Source organism: Melopsittacus undulatus, chromosome 1, assembly GCF_012275295.1.
Source record: "Melopsittacus undulatus isolate bMelUnd1 chromosome 1, bMelUnd1.mat.Z, whole genome shotgun sequence".
Taxonomy (NCBI): Eukaryota; Metazoa; Chordata; class Aves; order Psittaciformes; family Psittaculidae; genus Melopsittacus; species Melopsittacus undulatus.
In genome coordinates this window covers 116440418-116455985 of record NC_047527.1, presented here as the reverse complement: position 1 = coordinate 116455985, position 15568 = coordinate 116440418, and the positions used below count along the sequence as shown (strand labels likewise).

At 33.8% G+C, this 15568-nt stretch overlaps 1 protein-coding gene across 2 annotated transcripts in view; it reads right to left on the bottom strand.

Annotated features, from left to right (window-relative positions):
* Nucleotides 1–15568, bottom strand: part of DNAJC1 (DnaJ heat shock protein family (Hsp40) member C1) — a 111969-nt gene that overhangs the window by 55037 nt on the left and 41364 nt on the right. For both annotated transcript variants that reach the window (XM_034068214.1, XM_034068218.1), the window contains exons 3-6: nucleotides 15368–15414; nucleotides 8751–8916; nucleotides 7796–7893; nucleotides 6619–6712 (exon numbers count right to left, since the gene is read on the bottom strand). In XM_034068214.1, coding sequence (XP_033924105.1) covers nucleotides 6619–6712; nucleotides 7796–7893; nucleotides 8751–8916; nucleotides 15368–15414 — 405 coding nt within the window. The remainder of the gene's footprint in view (nucleotides 1–6618; nucleotides 6713–7795; nucleotides 7894–8750; nucleotides 8917–15367; nucleotides 15415–15568) is intronic.

The window sequence follows — 15568 nt, the reverse complement described above, 5'->3', positions numbered from 1 at the left end:
CCCCAAACAGCTCAAAATATGCACATCAACATTTTAGACCTGATCACCATTAGTTCACCACTGATAGGTAATAAACATTTCCTATTATAGAAACATACAGAAATACAACTAGAACTGTTCTAACTAAAAGCTCCACCTTATCTAATCAGAAATATTTTGCTCTCATTTGCAGGAGTTTGAACACAGATACATTACTTCTCTTCACCAATAAAGTAATAATGCATATATTTAAGCAAAAAGAATAGTGAAGAGTGGCAATATGTGCTGGTCTTTTATACTATGATTTCAAATGTACACTTTCCAAAAAGGAACAGAATGGAAAAAAAAGAGTAGATCTGAAATGCAAAATTCTGGTATTAGTATTTCTAAATTATATTTCAAATGTCATATATAGGAAGTTCCTGTGATTACCCTCACGGTCAACCAAAATATTTCAGAAAGTGTTAAAGAAAAATAAAAATCAACATAAAAACACTTAATGATTTTCAATATTTTAACCATAAGAAAGAATGAAGAACAGTGGGGAAAAATCTTGTATTGTAGTTCCTTTTTATTTTAGTATTGTCTTGTGTCAATAAATTTAAGATTGCCACGACAAAGCTGCGCTTGAGTTATACAGAAATATAGGAATTCTAGATACTGGAAGTTTAAGGTGTTCGGGTTTTTTTTGGATTGGGGGTTTTGGTGGGGGTGACTGTTGTTTGTTGGTTTTAAATCAACAAATATATTATTTATTCAAACTGTACCAATTCTGGAATAAAAACTTAGTTCTGAATAAGACTCACTCACTCACTTTGGCCTCTCCTTGACTCTTGGGTAGGGTGATGAGGTTTTGTTGTTTTGTTTGTGCTGTAGGGTTATTTTTCCTTCCAGCTAATCTTCCTGGCTTTGTGGTCTACCTCAGAAAGGCTAGAGATTAGGAGACACAAGGCAAACATTGGAAACAACCTGCTGTATTGGCCATATGTGAATCTTCATTACAGATTTTGTGATAGAATCAGCTTCACATTTCAGTTCTCTGGGTGAGGGACTGATAAAAACAAAATGTATCCCCTCAGAATTCACAGTTAACTGGAAACTTTCCCACAAGCATACTTAAAATCAGTATACTGAAATAATTTTATCTGCACTAATTCTTATTAAATCAATCTATAGACTTGAATAGAAATATTTGTATTTCTGAACTGAAGTTCCTGAATTGGGGGGGGGGGTTGAATAGTGTTCTTATACAATTTGTACAAAAACACAGAGAAAATAAGGCAAATTAAAATTACTGCAACATCCACCCCTCAATTTGCTATTTCTGTGCAATAAAAATGACATCCATTATACCACAGCAAAACACTCTTTGATGGTTTTATAAGCTAGTGATATCAAAATGTTCTGGTAAAAAATAACATTTAAAAAAGTTAACCATTAAGATTTATCTTTATCTATGGCATTTTTACATACTAGCAAATAAATAGAAATTGCATTACTTCCTCCTTTATAACCAGAAAATCACATTGGCCTTGAAATAATACCAGGTATGGCCAGGATTGTCAGCTGTGTATAGCCTGTAGGCAATTCAAGCATGGTTCCCAAGCCTTGGATGCAGGCTGTGCTCTGCAGCATCTGTTGGGTATTCTACATCCAGAGTGATGGAGCAAAGGTGGGCAAAAGGGGCAACTGAGGCCAATGCTGAAAGGCCTCCCTAGGACCCACTCACAACCCACAATACCTCGCACCACAATAAAACAGTACCACTAATTGAGAAGCAGTATTGTCTCATACATGACCTACTCTTGGAGCTATGTTCCTCTAATGTGTGTTTTAGGATATACAGACATACAGTAAGTAATTCAAAAGAGCAGAACAAAATTCTCTCTCACAGAACAAAAAGCTATTAAATTAGTGTCCTACACTGACTTAAAACTTTTACTATGCAGCAAAGCACATTTTGTTCCCAAAGTCTCAGTACTCAGTTAGACACAAATTATTTTTGCTCACTTGCATACACCCAGATTACTTGTTTTACCATCCACTCTCCTCTGACCTGCTTCTAAGCTTCTAATTGACCTCAGGGTCAAGAGCTTCATCCCTACTTCGGTTCTTCTAACAGCTGCAAAATAGCAAGAAACAGAGCAAATAGGCAATCACTCGTGCCACACATCCTGCTCACTCCCCACAATTTATATCAACATTGGTGCTGTACAGTAAGTTGGAATGCATTAAAACCCTGTAAAGCTGGGTATTAAGGAGATATGTAACCTGACGTGAATAAATCTTCTCAAAAGATCTCATTTTGGGGCGTATGTTATTAAATGCAGTAAATAAAATTTTAATCTCACACAATGATTTTATATAAAGTAATATGTGAAGACAAAACCAACCTACATAAAGTGTTTGCTGCCCTAAATAAATCTTACTTAAAAGCTAACTTTGCCAAAGGAGATGCCCTGCTGGCAAAGCCTCTTGAGTTTAATGACACATTGCCAATCCATTTAAGGCCAAAGCTGAACCATCTCTAAACAGGTGTTGAAATGTAATCACGGATTAAAAGAAAACCTGAGGAAAAAATTAAACACCTCTGGGTCACTAGTTTGAATCTATTCCAGGCTACTAAATCAGCTACAGTAATTACCATCTGGTAGTCTACATAAAAATAAATTACTGGCCTTTTTGTTTTAATTCACTTCACACTACACAAAGGTCTCCATAAGCAAAAGTTTCAATTGTAATTGAAAGCTTAGTTGATAATTTCAATAGGTTATACCTGGCACTACTATGTACTGAGCTTGAATTGCCTTCTTGTTACTGGCAAGCCACCAGAAGTTCTTCCAGAAATTATTTAACTAATACAAAAATATATCATAGTGCTGACTAGTATTAATTAAGTTGGTGTAAAAATAAAGACATTCATTGCTAAGCTTCATCCCATCAAGGCGGAGGGAAAGTAGTTGACAGAACATTAACAAACACTCCCTATCTTCAGTTTTCTGAGGGAAATACTATGTGAAGAATAATTAACATTTTTTAAAAAGACTTTGCTTAAGTCTTAGGTCTGAACATCCAAAGAAAAACCTCTTGTAAGCTGTTTTGGGAATAAACTGCAATTTACATATGACTGCTCTACCATAAAATGAAAGTTCACTTAAAAAAACGTGTCCTCTGTACTACATTCACCATTTGAACTTCAATTCTTGCACACTATATTTGGTTGGTTAACTTTTTGTAAGAACAATTTTCAGTTCCAATAAACATTATAATTAAAGTTGGGTGGTTTTTTTCTTCTTCTTCTATGTATTTTCTTAAATACATAGACTTCTTCCTGGCCATTCTCATGAAAGAGGAAACGATAAATGACCTTAGAAACAATTTGTATTCTTTACTTATCTTTTTTCTTGAGCCTACATTATAAGAATTAAACTTGATAATAGTCAATGTAATTTACACTCCACTTAATGTTTCTTTCACATCAGAGATATTCGATTTATGACACATTTTATGTATTCTTTTCCCTTTGCTTCTTAAAATAAGCTTAACAATGCCGTTTTCACCCCCAAATTTAACTAAACTAAATGCGTGGATATAAAAACCTATGCAATCTCTCTCAAAATACAATAGTCAACAGTTAAAAAAAAAACAACCAAAAAAAACCAAACCAATCATTTTTTAGTTGCTCTCATCCTCCTCTCACCCATTTTTCTTCCAGTTTCTTGACATAAAATGTAGACTACGATAAAATGGCATAGGCCATCAGAAGGGCATGCAAACAAAGCATTTTTCTTCAGTAAAGGCCCACCTTAATTATTTTAAGTGCCTCCTTCGGAAATCTGACATTTTGAAGAAGGAAGGGAAGTAGGAGAAAGACACTCAATTGGATAAATGAGAGCCAGGCATGGGCAGAAGCTCAGCAACCTGAATCCTCAGACAGAGCTGTTGCAAGTAGAAAATTCGCATTAACTAACGAGGGGGAGAGATGGATGCTAAGTAAATGGAATCAATACAAAAATGACAAAAAGTTTAAATTGATCTCTCTTTGTGTTTTCTGTCTCGTTGAGGGTTTGGGCTGTTTTTTTGGTGTTGTTTTGTTTGGTTTGGGTTTTTTTATTAGTTTCCTTCTTTTTTCAATAAAGTTTCCTTTAAGGAAGAACTTGTGTACACAGGCAGGTGGTTTTGTTTCCTTAATTTGAGAAGTAGTTCAGCAATTGCACTGCCAGGGCTTTGAAAAACTCAGCGGTAGAAGCAACATTTCATTAAAAGTATTGCTAACTCTTTGTTTGGGACTTTTTCCTGTCCCAAACAGTGTTCATTTAAATATGGATGTATTTTCAGAAGTTAATTTACAACTGGCAGAATTAGTTGCAGATGAATGACAGCCAACTTTGAAAATAATTTGTTTGCTCTTAAGTGACTGAAGAAATTATGTACATTAACTTGATAAAGAAAAATCTGTAGTAGCCATCCTTATGTCAACCACTGTAACACCTTGTTAAATAATTTGCATGGGTAACTAGCACAAATAACATTACTCAATATCAGCATGAGTCTTATCTTCTAGATAAGCTGCCTTAGTGATTCTATTTATACTAAAAGTGTGAAACACTGAAATCTCCAGCCTATGTTAGGGTATTACTGAAGAGAAAAGCACTTATGTTCAAAAGAGGACCTCTGTACCAGGTTATAATCATGGAAGAACAGCCACTTTTTTGCTATTACCTTGGCAATTCAATTAAGGCAGAACTTGCTAAAACCTTAAATACAACTTAAAAGGAGTCCAGAAGTGTCCCTGTCCAGCTGGCTACAATATCTATCTTCTGCACTCTCATTTCAGAAAAGTCACAAGCATGAGGTCACTGCTGCTCTTATGCTCTTCAAATGAGATAATACTTCTGTAAGTATTGTTAGCTAATAAGCTACAGTATTTTATTTCAGTTATCTGAAGTCCTGAATATTCTTAATATTGAAGAATACTTGTATTTTATTGCATTTTAAGTTATGTAATTGGCAGGTCACCTTAAACAACAACAAAACAAGCGCTGTTGTTAAGCTGTAGTATAATTCATGTACGGGGCAATTTACTCTAGAACCACATCTCTGCATACTCCTTGCTCCATAGTTGTCCTGTCCTCAATTCCTCTACATCATACTTTCCCTGCCACCAAATCCCTGCTTGCTGGTTTCCAGTTTTCCATGAGTTTAGATAGGGTTTTTGTTTTTTCACTACTATTAATTTAATGGATTTAAGGTCCACAACAAGAGGTATTGGCTAGGTGTTCACAAACTGCAAAACCACTTTTGCTGTGTTCATCTTTTCTGCCTATTCTGACTGAGACAGCATCTGATTTTTTATGAGAAAATCTGAAACCTGCTAAACTGACTTCTTAACAGACTATCTTAAAATAAAAAGTGAGAAAACTTCGATCAAAAGAAGTATATTGAGTATTTTGCAATTAAGACAAAAAAGTTGGATAATTATGAAAATTTCAAAATTGCAGCAACAGCAGTAATGGAACTAAATTCCCTTCCATCTGACTCACCAAAATGAGGGATGAACATCAAAGCTGAATTTGGACACAACAGTTGATTTAATTAAGCACCATCACTTTTGCTTTAAAAACTTGCAAAAAGCAAAGGTTTCTTTAATAAAATAGCCACACATTTCTGGTGAAACTTTTAAAAGAGGAAGATACTAACTTTTGCATCTCTTTGCAGGAAAAGGCTGTGGTGCTGAAAGACCAGACTTTATAATTTTTATAAGCCTTTTGCTAACATATTAGGAATTATGAATTATATGCTTTTTCCAGCTTGAACACAAAGAGAAATTGAACACTTGATGTTATTTCTACTTCAAAATTAATACTCAATGTTTCTGTAAACCAAAGTAAAATCCACCTTGCATTCCCTGATCCATATTCCTTAGTGACAAGGATACTGAAATCAAATGGATATATTAAAGGCAAATGAAAAGAAAGACCATGTCATAGTAAAAAAGTTATTCTGATAACAGATCTGATAACACACTGGCTGAATATCAACTAAATTTTACAGTTTAGATTATTAAATCAAAACCACACAACCGTGGGCAAATCTGCCACATTTACTTTTATGAGTTACAACTATACCTTTGTTACTTTACTCTTAGTAGTATTTTCAGGTATTGATTTACATCCTTAACCAGTGACTTAAAAAAAATAAAAACCTCAATCAGAAGAAGTAATTTCACTGTTCCCCCAAATTTTAAAGACATTAATACTTGCTGTGAGAGCACAGCATTTGCCTATTTGAGATAAAAATATTTTTGTTAATAGATCGCTCATTAGGAATACCAATGTCTTTTTACATGTATATATATCACCCCTCTCCATAATATATTCTTGTAATTTTGCCTAACAGGAACTGCTGCTGAATTCTCTAGCACATTAAGACTAATGTACATGTTGAATATATTCATATTTTGATGAACTTATGATAATATATTTGCCTCCAAAGAGTAATTTTTAATACATTTATATATACACACATGGCATGCGCTCGAGTCAAAAAATTTGCAAGAACAAGTGCTATGCACCTGATTATCCATAATAACACCATCAAGAAAAATAAAGTAATATAACTTAAAATCATTACTATTACCTGGAACAGCTGAGGTAAAGCTTTCACAGTGAGACAGAACCATATTCCCAGCTTGCATGGAAGTAAGTCATGCCACTGTGGTTTGTCCAGTACTCTGCAGTTAAATAAAATTGTAAGTTTTTCATTACTTCCACACAATCATAAAGTCAGAACTTTACCATATCCTTCAAGATGATTAGCACTTGTCAACTCCTATAAAAGCATGTAACTACATAATATTAAAAATACACTTTGAATATTCAATTAAAAATACGTAACAGCTCACTTTGAGTCATCACTGTATTTTAATCTCTTAAAAAGGGCTTTTCAAGAAGATAAATTCCTAAGCCACATAATCACTTCAGTTTGAAAAAAAACAAACAAAAAACCTCAAACCAAACAAATCCCTGGAAAAACCTCAAGCTTCAACGAAGTGTTCACAAGTGCTGACAACCAGATATGAAGACTGTAGCATAAACAAAACAATACATAAAAATTAATGTCATTTGCAGTTCACTGGAGCATTACTCACTGATGTCATCAGGAAAGACAACAGGCAGAATGGTCTCTGATCTCCATCCTGCATTGATCCAGTTCATGCCCCTGCTGTGTGAACTATTTAAACCCTTTATTTCTTTCTATGAATCAATAGGAGAAATGGTGGTATCTTTTGGAGCATCCAGAAAGCCACTATTTGCGTATGTGTTTCTTAACAAACAATGGTGTTAGAAGCCTTCACCAACATGCTTGTTTTTAAGTTAATCAGATAAAAAGCATTAAATCAGACAAGCATTAATACCCCATAAAAACTCCTTGCTTGGTATGGTAATAAACTAAAGCTTAAATAAATTGAAAATTATTAATTGTAATAAAAGGAAAAAATCTTCAAAGACAGAAAAAGCTGTAAAATCTTCTAAAATCAACTTGTAGAAATAATACACCCTTCTATAAGCCAGATATGATTAATTCAGCCTTAATCTTTCAATTATTGTTGATCTGTTGAATAAACACCACACATGTATTCCCAAATCAAAAGCTGAAAACATCTACACTGGCACGCTTTATATCAGCAATTGCTGTTACTACAAATACAGTTGTTTTTCTCATTAAGTATTTCAGAGATGCAAGGAGAATATGACAGAACTAAACCAGCAGCTGATGATTTAAAATGCAGAAAACAAAAGAGTTTCCTTCCCACCTTTCATTTTTGTCTACAGCAGCAAGTTTGGCTTCATCTGTACCCCTGCCGCCTGTTTTTTTCTTCTTCTCCCTCTTTTTTCTGCTAAGCAGTTCATCCTTGATGTAGAAAGAACTACGGTTACAGGTTATCATTAGCATGTAAACCACAAATGTTACTGGGACTCTTCTGTGAAGGGTAAACAGTAGAGTAGCATTTATGCAAATGTATCTAGGGGTCCTACATGATTAAGTAAAATGATCTATCTTAACAATAACTGTTGCCATGGTATCCAGTCTTTAAACACACATGAAGTCCAGTTCTGTCACTCATGTGTATCTCCATAGCAATCAAAGTTTTCTAAGAGGAGAAAGCATTCAACTTGCCTCCTTTCTCATTCATCAACTTCAATAATGCAGTGGAAAATAAAAAAAAGTAAATAGATGCTAATGTATGAATATTTTTCAAGTTATGCTTAGGTTTTTTTCTAGTTGAACAGCAATAGATCTCTATATGACCAAAAAAAAAAAAAAGTCGTTTATACTGCTTACCAATGCCTATCCTGTTCACAAAAAACCCGAAGCAAAAAAGTATTTAGCTAAAAACAAAGGCAAAGCAAGTATGACTTCTAAATGAATGAAAACTGAGTATTTTTAAACATCTTTTAGGAAAACCACAGACATACGATCAGTATGTATATACAATCAGTAGCATACGATTCTGTGCAAATGATAAAGTTAAACAAAGACCCATCTCTTGCTAGTAATTACCTACTGTAGAAAAGTTAAGCAGTTCTTAGATTACTATTTGTGTAGCTCATTCTGTAGTTATCACCATCTTAAATATAATCTTTTGAAAATATGAAAAATCCAAACTCAAAACAGAGGAAGTAGAAGAGATCCCTATAATATGCAAACTTCTGCAGAAAATTCAATACTAATAATTGAAGCAAGTTTGATTTATTACCAATACTTACCAGCTGTTTTTCCAGGTAGATTGACCAAACCACAGCATAATGACCCACTGTGAGTATAATGAACAAGAGTAATGCCAGCTCAGCATTGCTCATTTTTCTCACCCGCCTGTAGTAGAATACAGGCTGTCGCCAATCTGGTAGTCCATTGATCAGAATATCATCATACCTACAGTAGCAAATATACAACAGGCTTTCATGGAGAGCTAAAAATTAAATAAGCCAAACCATCCAATTATAAAACAAAACAAATGATAATCCACAGACAGCTTGAATAATACACACACAAAAGATCATTTGGGTTTTGTTGTGTTTTGTTTTTTAGTTTTGTTTTTGTTTGGGGGGCTGGGTTTAGAGCAATGTCTTGTTTTGTCAGCTGCTAGGCTTGCATCTGGAAACAAGCAGGATCCACAACCAAATGCTGGGGAAATGTATCTAGTCTTTTGCAATTAAAATAAATAAATAAAGTTATTTAACTCTCCTGTAACACCCACCCACCCTCCAGTTCATTCACTTCTGAAATAACAGACTCCTAGAAATGTAGCTGTGCTCTACCTGCCTAGTAATCAGTGGGCAGGTCTCCATGATAGAAGTAAACAACAAACCACACACTACTAAATAGGTAGCAAAGAACAAAAGTCAAACACTAGAGAAATCCATTTTTCTTTTACAAATTAAAAGCACAAGTGTAGGGGGAGGGGAGAGGTATTTTTGCTTTCGTTTTGTCCTTTAGTAGCACAATATCCATTGGGTAAAAATGCTGTCAGACTCAACATCAATTCTGCATCAGATACGAATTTTAAGTTAAAAGCTTGATTTTGATGTTAGAAAACAAAGTTCACCACAGCAAGATGATTTTGATTTTCTATTTGAAAAGCTGTCACCAAAAATCAATCTATTTTAAAACTGTTTAATTTTACTAACACCACTGACTGTACAGAAACCATTTTCTGACAATTTGTCTGTTTTTCTTCACACAGATGTCTTGAAATATCTTAGTATGTCTGGGGTCTTTTATTTACAGTATGTTACCATCAATTTAAAAATAAACAAGCCACAGACATGCAAAACAGATTTTTCTATTTGTTAACTTTGAAGAGTAAAGTTTCAAACAAAAATCTCTACAGTAAACTCAAAAAACTATATGTTCAAGATGCACAACCTGTTAATCTTAAATTGAACACAACTCATTACATATTCTAATCACACCATTTCCAGAATTAAATCTGCACTGAAAGGCCTAATTTGGTGCAACACATTGACCAAAATATTTTAATTAAAAATATTCTGAGTTAGTCGCAGGCCTAATTACAGGAATAGAAATAGAGCCTATATTGTCATGCAGGTCAGTAGAACTCAGTAGTAGGTTTTTCTCAAGTAAATTGACCAATCCAGGAATAATAGCGCAGCTGCTAAACTGCCAGTCTTGACATGTAAATCAATTTAAATGCAACAACTGCACTAGCTACTTTGATAGTTATTAAATTGATACCTTGGAGATGTACTAAAAAAATTCTCCATAAGTAAATTCATTTTTTTAACCAGAAAAAGAGGCAATGCTTTTCAATTAAAAAAAATATACTTTAATTCAGCATATCTAGAAAAGCTGACTTCTGGTAAAACATTTGTTCAAGCTGGTACCATTATTTCTATGCAGAAGATTTAACCACGCAGGATTCTTCAGTGCCCTGAATGCGATCAGCAGTAAAATTCATATTACAAAATTCTATCTTCCATGCAAATTATAAGACTACTAAGATTAATATCCATTATTGTAAAATTTGAAGTAACCTTTTTCCTTTCCAATAAATCAAAACAAATTAACTTCTGATGCCTTAACACAAAATCTGGTCAGAAAAATGGCTTAGTATGTCACTTAAAAACTAAAACTTTTACTCGATTCTTGAACAAAAAATTACATAGACATTTTAGCATTTTAGAGGTAATAATGCATTCCCTAAACATTAAAATACATGAAAATATTTTAGAAAACAAACCCATTTTTAAAACACATTAGGTTGATACATTTCACAACAGATGTTCTTCCTTTGAAAGCTTCAGAGAATTATATGAAAAATCTTAAAATAATTTTAATACCGCTATAAATTTATTAAGCACTTGCCTTTCTTATAATACTAAGGCTTGCTAATTTATGTACTGAAAATGTGGCTACTGATTAAACAAGGTCCAATACAGCAATATGTAAAACGGGATTGCAAACTGACGTTTGACAACCACGTTCTATTATAAATTATCTGTTAAAAAAAAATAAATTAAGACAGCAGAGTCTCTTGCATTAAACACTTTAAACAGCACTCGGTATTTACTAGGCTACGTCCGCTGTTCTGAACAACAGTCTCCAAGGATTAAGTCTCAGAATCAATGCTCTATTGATTTTACTATCAATGAGCATTATGGCTCACACGACTGGCCATTTTAAGGGAAGATAGCTTCTATTATAACCCACTTTTTGAATATATACTGTTAAAAGATAAATCACTGCTTTCAATAGTAATTAAGCTCTGTATTTGAAAAATAAAGATATCAATGATTTTCAGGTTTTCAACTGGAAAATGATCCTACTGAAACTCAGAAGCTTCCCATAATTTTAAAATCTTGATTTCCAAATTTAGGACATGGTCTAATTAAAAGCAAGTTTCTCATTAACGAATTTCCTTATAGAAACCTACATTAACTACGGAATATAGTTAGTTAATCCATGTGCATCAAGAACTACATTTGAAATTTAATTACAAAGCATTCTTCTTTTGGTAACCTGTATTAATTGTTACTTTAGGTAAGCAAAAAAAAAATCAAGCTGAAAAGGAAAAAAAAAGAGTACATCTGCAGTATTTTTTCCTCAGACATATGTATACGGAATGCAACAAACCTGACATATGAGTATGCCTGACAGTTGTCTGAAACGCAGCAGTCAGCAAGCTACAAAAACCCCAAAGCACCAATACAGGAACAAAAAGACAAAAAAAAAAAGAATCGCCTTTTATAACTTAAGTTGAATTTATTTATTTTTTTTAGAACTGAGTACTCTGTAACAGACTTGTTAGTCTTGTACTCACCAGTAACCAATTGCTGTATTATTAAAATTTCATTCTTCTGTAAAGTTGCATTAAATAGTTTTTAGAGGTCTTTGTAGAATCAATTACATTGCAAGAAAAAAAAACCTCCATTAAATGTAATAGCTAATTACAATATCATCTATTTTAATATAATTATAATTTACTCTTCCCTCCATGTCATATTTCAAATAATTTAGAGATCTGATATAGTTTATATCCTGTAACCTTGAATTAATGAGATCTATTCTGATCTATTGGAAGACTGCACTGGTGTTTTTTATTTTGGGGCCTTTTTTCCTCAATATGTCACAGACATCCAGTGCAACATCAGCCAGAACAGCTTATACCTTTGAATACAGACAATTATAATGAGAGCTAAGATAAACACCTTTCTTACTCTAAACAAGTATATCTTGATTCCTTCGCAAAGGCTTGCTGTAATCAAGCCCACATTGTTACAGAAAATAGGCCTGGTAACTTATAAAAGCTCCTTAAAATGGTAACAAACAATGAAATTAAAGTGTATGATTTCTGACTAATTACAATTTATAGAAGCGTGCAAAACTATCTCCTTTTTCGTAAATTAAAAATAATCAAAGGCTAATAAAATTTATCATTGTCAAGTTGATTGACCAATAAATGCGCTAAAGTAAAATGTATTTCAGGAAACACACCTCTATCTTCATTCCCCAGAGATAAACTTTTACGTAGAATTTTACACACTGCAGTGTGCATACAGAACATAAAAAGTTGTGTTCTGCCACATGTACATTTAACTTAATCTTAAACACTTTATATTAAATAATGCTGCATGTATGTCTAATGTTAGAATATTAGAATGCTTTGGTTATGTATAAGTCAGTGTGTAAGATAAAATTACTAACAGGGTAATACTACTATACTCTGTAGTTCTACTACTAACATTAGTGTATTTCACAAGCAACTGTATAACTTTCTCAAAAAAGAGAATCACATTTTAATTTTAAAGCCCTGTATTATAATTGTCAGTAGAGGAATTCTGATGTTTTAAGAGAAGCTTCTGCCATCAGGTAAAGTAAAAATTTATTGATAAATCTGAAACTACAAAGAGTTTAGAAAAATAATCACATATAGGTTGCCAACAAATCTGGCTTTTTAGAAAGCTGTTTCTTTATACACACACAGATTTAACACCTCGGCCATTCACCAAGACACGGAGGAAAGGTCTAATTAGACACAGTTACATTGGTTCAAAGTGAGTTCATCATTCACTCAAAGAGTGAAGGACTTTTTTCCTGCCTTTGCTGGTTCCACTCTGTATGCACATCAAGACCAATGCCAGCCTACACCACTTTCGATATGAGCAGTAAGAGGCAGGTACAGCTGATTTCACTGTTCAGAAGCAGAAGCCTACAGCTCACTCTTCTCAAGGTGGTGTAATCCCATGTGCCCCAACTCATTTAGGCATCCAGTTGTGAAGGGATTCTCAGCTAAAATGCCAAAATTCCTCACTGATTAATTAGTAAGAAGCAGAACTTCCTTCACATCCCATCAGGTCTTTGAGTTATTTCAGATATAAAAACTACCCCACTGTCTGGGGTGGGGGGGAACCTGGCAGAAGGCTTTGCTACAGCAGATCCAAATAAGTCTCTCTGAAATCAGGATGAAATTGAGTTGATAAGCTCTGAGAGACAAAGGGTGCAGTGTAGTTTCTCCCCAGTACATGGTCATGACAGTAAACTTTGAGCCTCTTTTCACTACATCTATCACCTCACACAATGCATAGGCAAGTATCAACATCTAAAGTAAGGAGATTGCAAAAAAAGTAATAATTCTCCCTTTTCTTCTGCCACAAAACCCACACAATTGTGATAACACAATCAATATTAGAGAGCGAGCAGCTCCTAGCACACCTACTTAAGACTTGTTTTAAAGACATGGTACAACAATGTCTTACAGGGTACAGGACAGACCACCCTCCATTTACAAGCTCAACTGAAAGCTTATCATTAAGAATGTCAATTGTGTAATATATCTGACCAATAAAGGTTTTCTCAAAGCAATGACACCATATAGGTATGTTACTGTACCTGTTATTTCTAAACTCTGCATATTATTTCCAGAAAATTCTCTGAAGGTAAACTATTTAATCGACTATAGAGGCAATATCAACCATGCATCCACACTGTGCAAGAAAGACACAACACTATGTACAAAACAAGTCACTGACAGTGAACTCAATCCAAGTGAGAATAATTTACCACTGCTTTAGGTTCTCACTTGTAATCACTGTGCTGCACTAATTAACAAGATTCTTGTAAACAAGTTGGGTTAAGTCACTCATATTCACAATGCATACAAGGCTTAAAAACCTATTTTACAAGCTACTGCATCACAGTGCAAAAGCTGCTATTAGAGCTGCAAGGAAATTCCTATTCCAAGCTGGAACTATGTTCCAGAAAAGCAATATCAGAAAAAGCAGATGTAAACAATGTTATAAACAAAAAGGTGGGAAAATCTGGGGGATAACTCACTTTTCAAGTGAGTTGGTCTGGAACCACTTTAACATTTTTTAAAAAAACTTTCCTTGAATAGAACTTCACAATTAAATTCTCTTGAGAGGTGGAAAAAAAAAACCCAACAAACAACCCCACTAAATTTCCAAAAGTACTTCTATTAAGTACATTTTCATGACACTTCAAGAGAGGATTATCAAAAAGTAGATAATCTGTACTATAAAACCTGGACTCCTGCCAAGACATCTACAAAGCCAATAACTCTTCAAGAAACGTCTGGCGAAGCCCTGTTTAAATACTTGTAAGCCGAAAGGTGATTTACTATAACTCCAACCCAAAAGCAAAACTCTTTCAAGTGTCCCAGATAATCATTAAATGCTGATCAGCTCAAAAAATAATAACTTAAAACAATCTGCCAAAAAGCAGCTCAGCCCCAGGTTTTCAGTTCCTAATTCTATCCCCTCCAGGCACTGCTGGACATACTCCTGAAGCAGCAAGGACAACTATTACTTATTAAAAACTTATGCTATTTATACCAAAGTTAACAGTATTATAAATAATACATCTGAAAGAAAAAAACAATTAACTAAGCAACAGAAAACAATGCTGAAAATGTACACTGGAAATAATCTCTAAATATCATGCTACAAACCTCAAGATACAAATTTTATTAATACAATGAGATACAACTGTCAGCTAAATCAGTGGCCTGTATTTTCAACTATTTCATTGTTTTAATAAAATAAGCAATGAGAATTAGCACAACTCAACAAGAACTGATATAATTAAGTGTTAAAAAAATTGCTCCAAATAACAGCAAGCTTTTGAAGTTGAGATACCAGTTTTAAAGGAGTATAACCAGCATATAACACAAAAATAAATACCAGCTTCCACTTTAAGCCACATACAATCTTTAATTAAATCTAAGAATTGCAAATGTAAAGTATATTAAAAAAAATCATCTGAAGAGTTACAATTAAGTCAAATAGGACTTAAATATATCACTGGCATGAATGCTTTATTTAAGAAACTGGACGAATTAACTCACCTCTGCCTCCTTTCTTCATCCTTTAAAACCTCATAGATGGCCACCAACTAAAACAAAACCAGAAAAAGGAAAGGGGGAAAAAACCCACACACGAAAGAGTTTACAAACTCTGAATAGTAGTAACATATTTTATGTTTGCCAACTAATGACCTTTGCTAATTTTCACATTGCCTTGCAACACTGAGAAGCAAACTCAACATG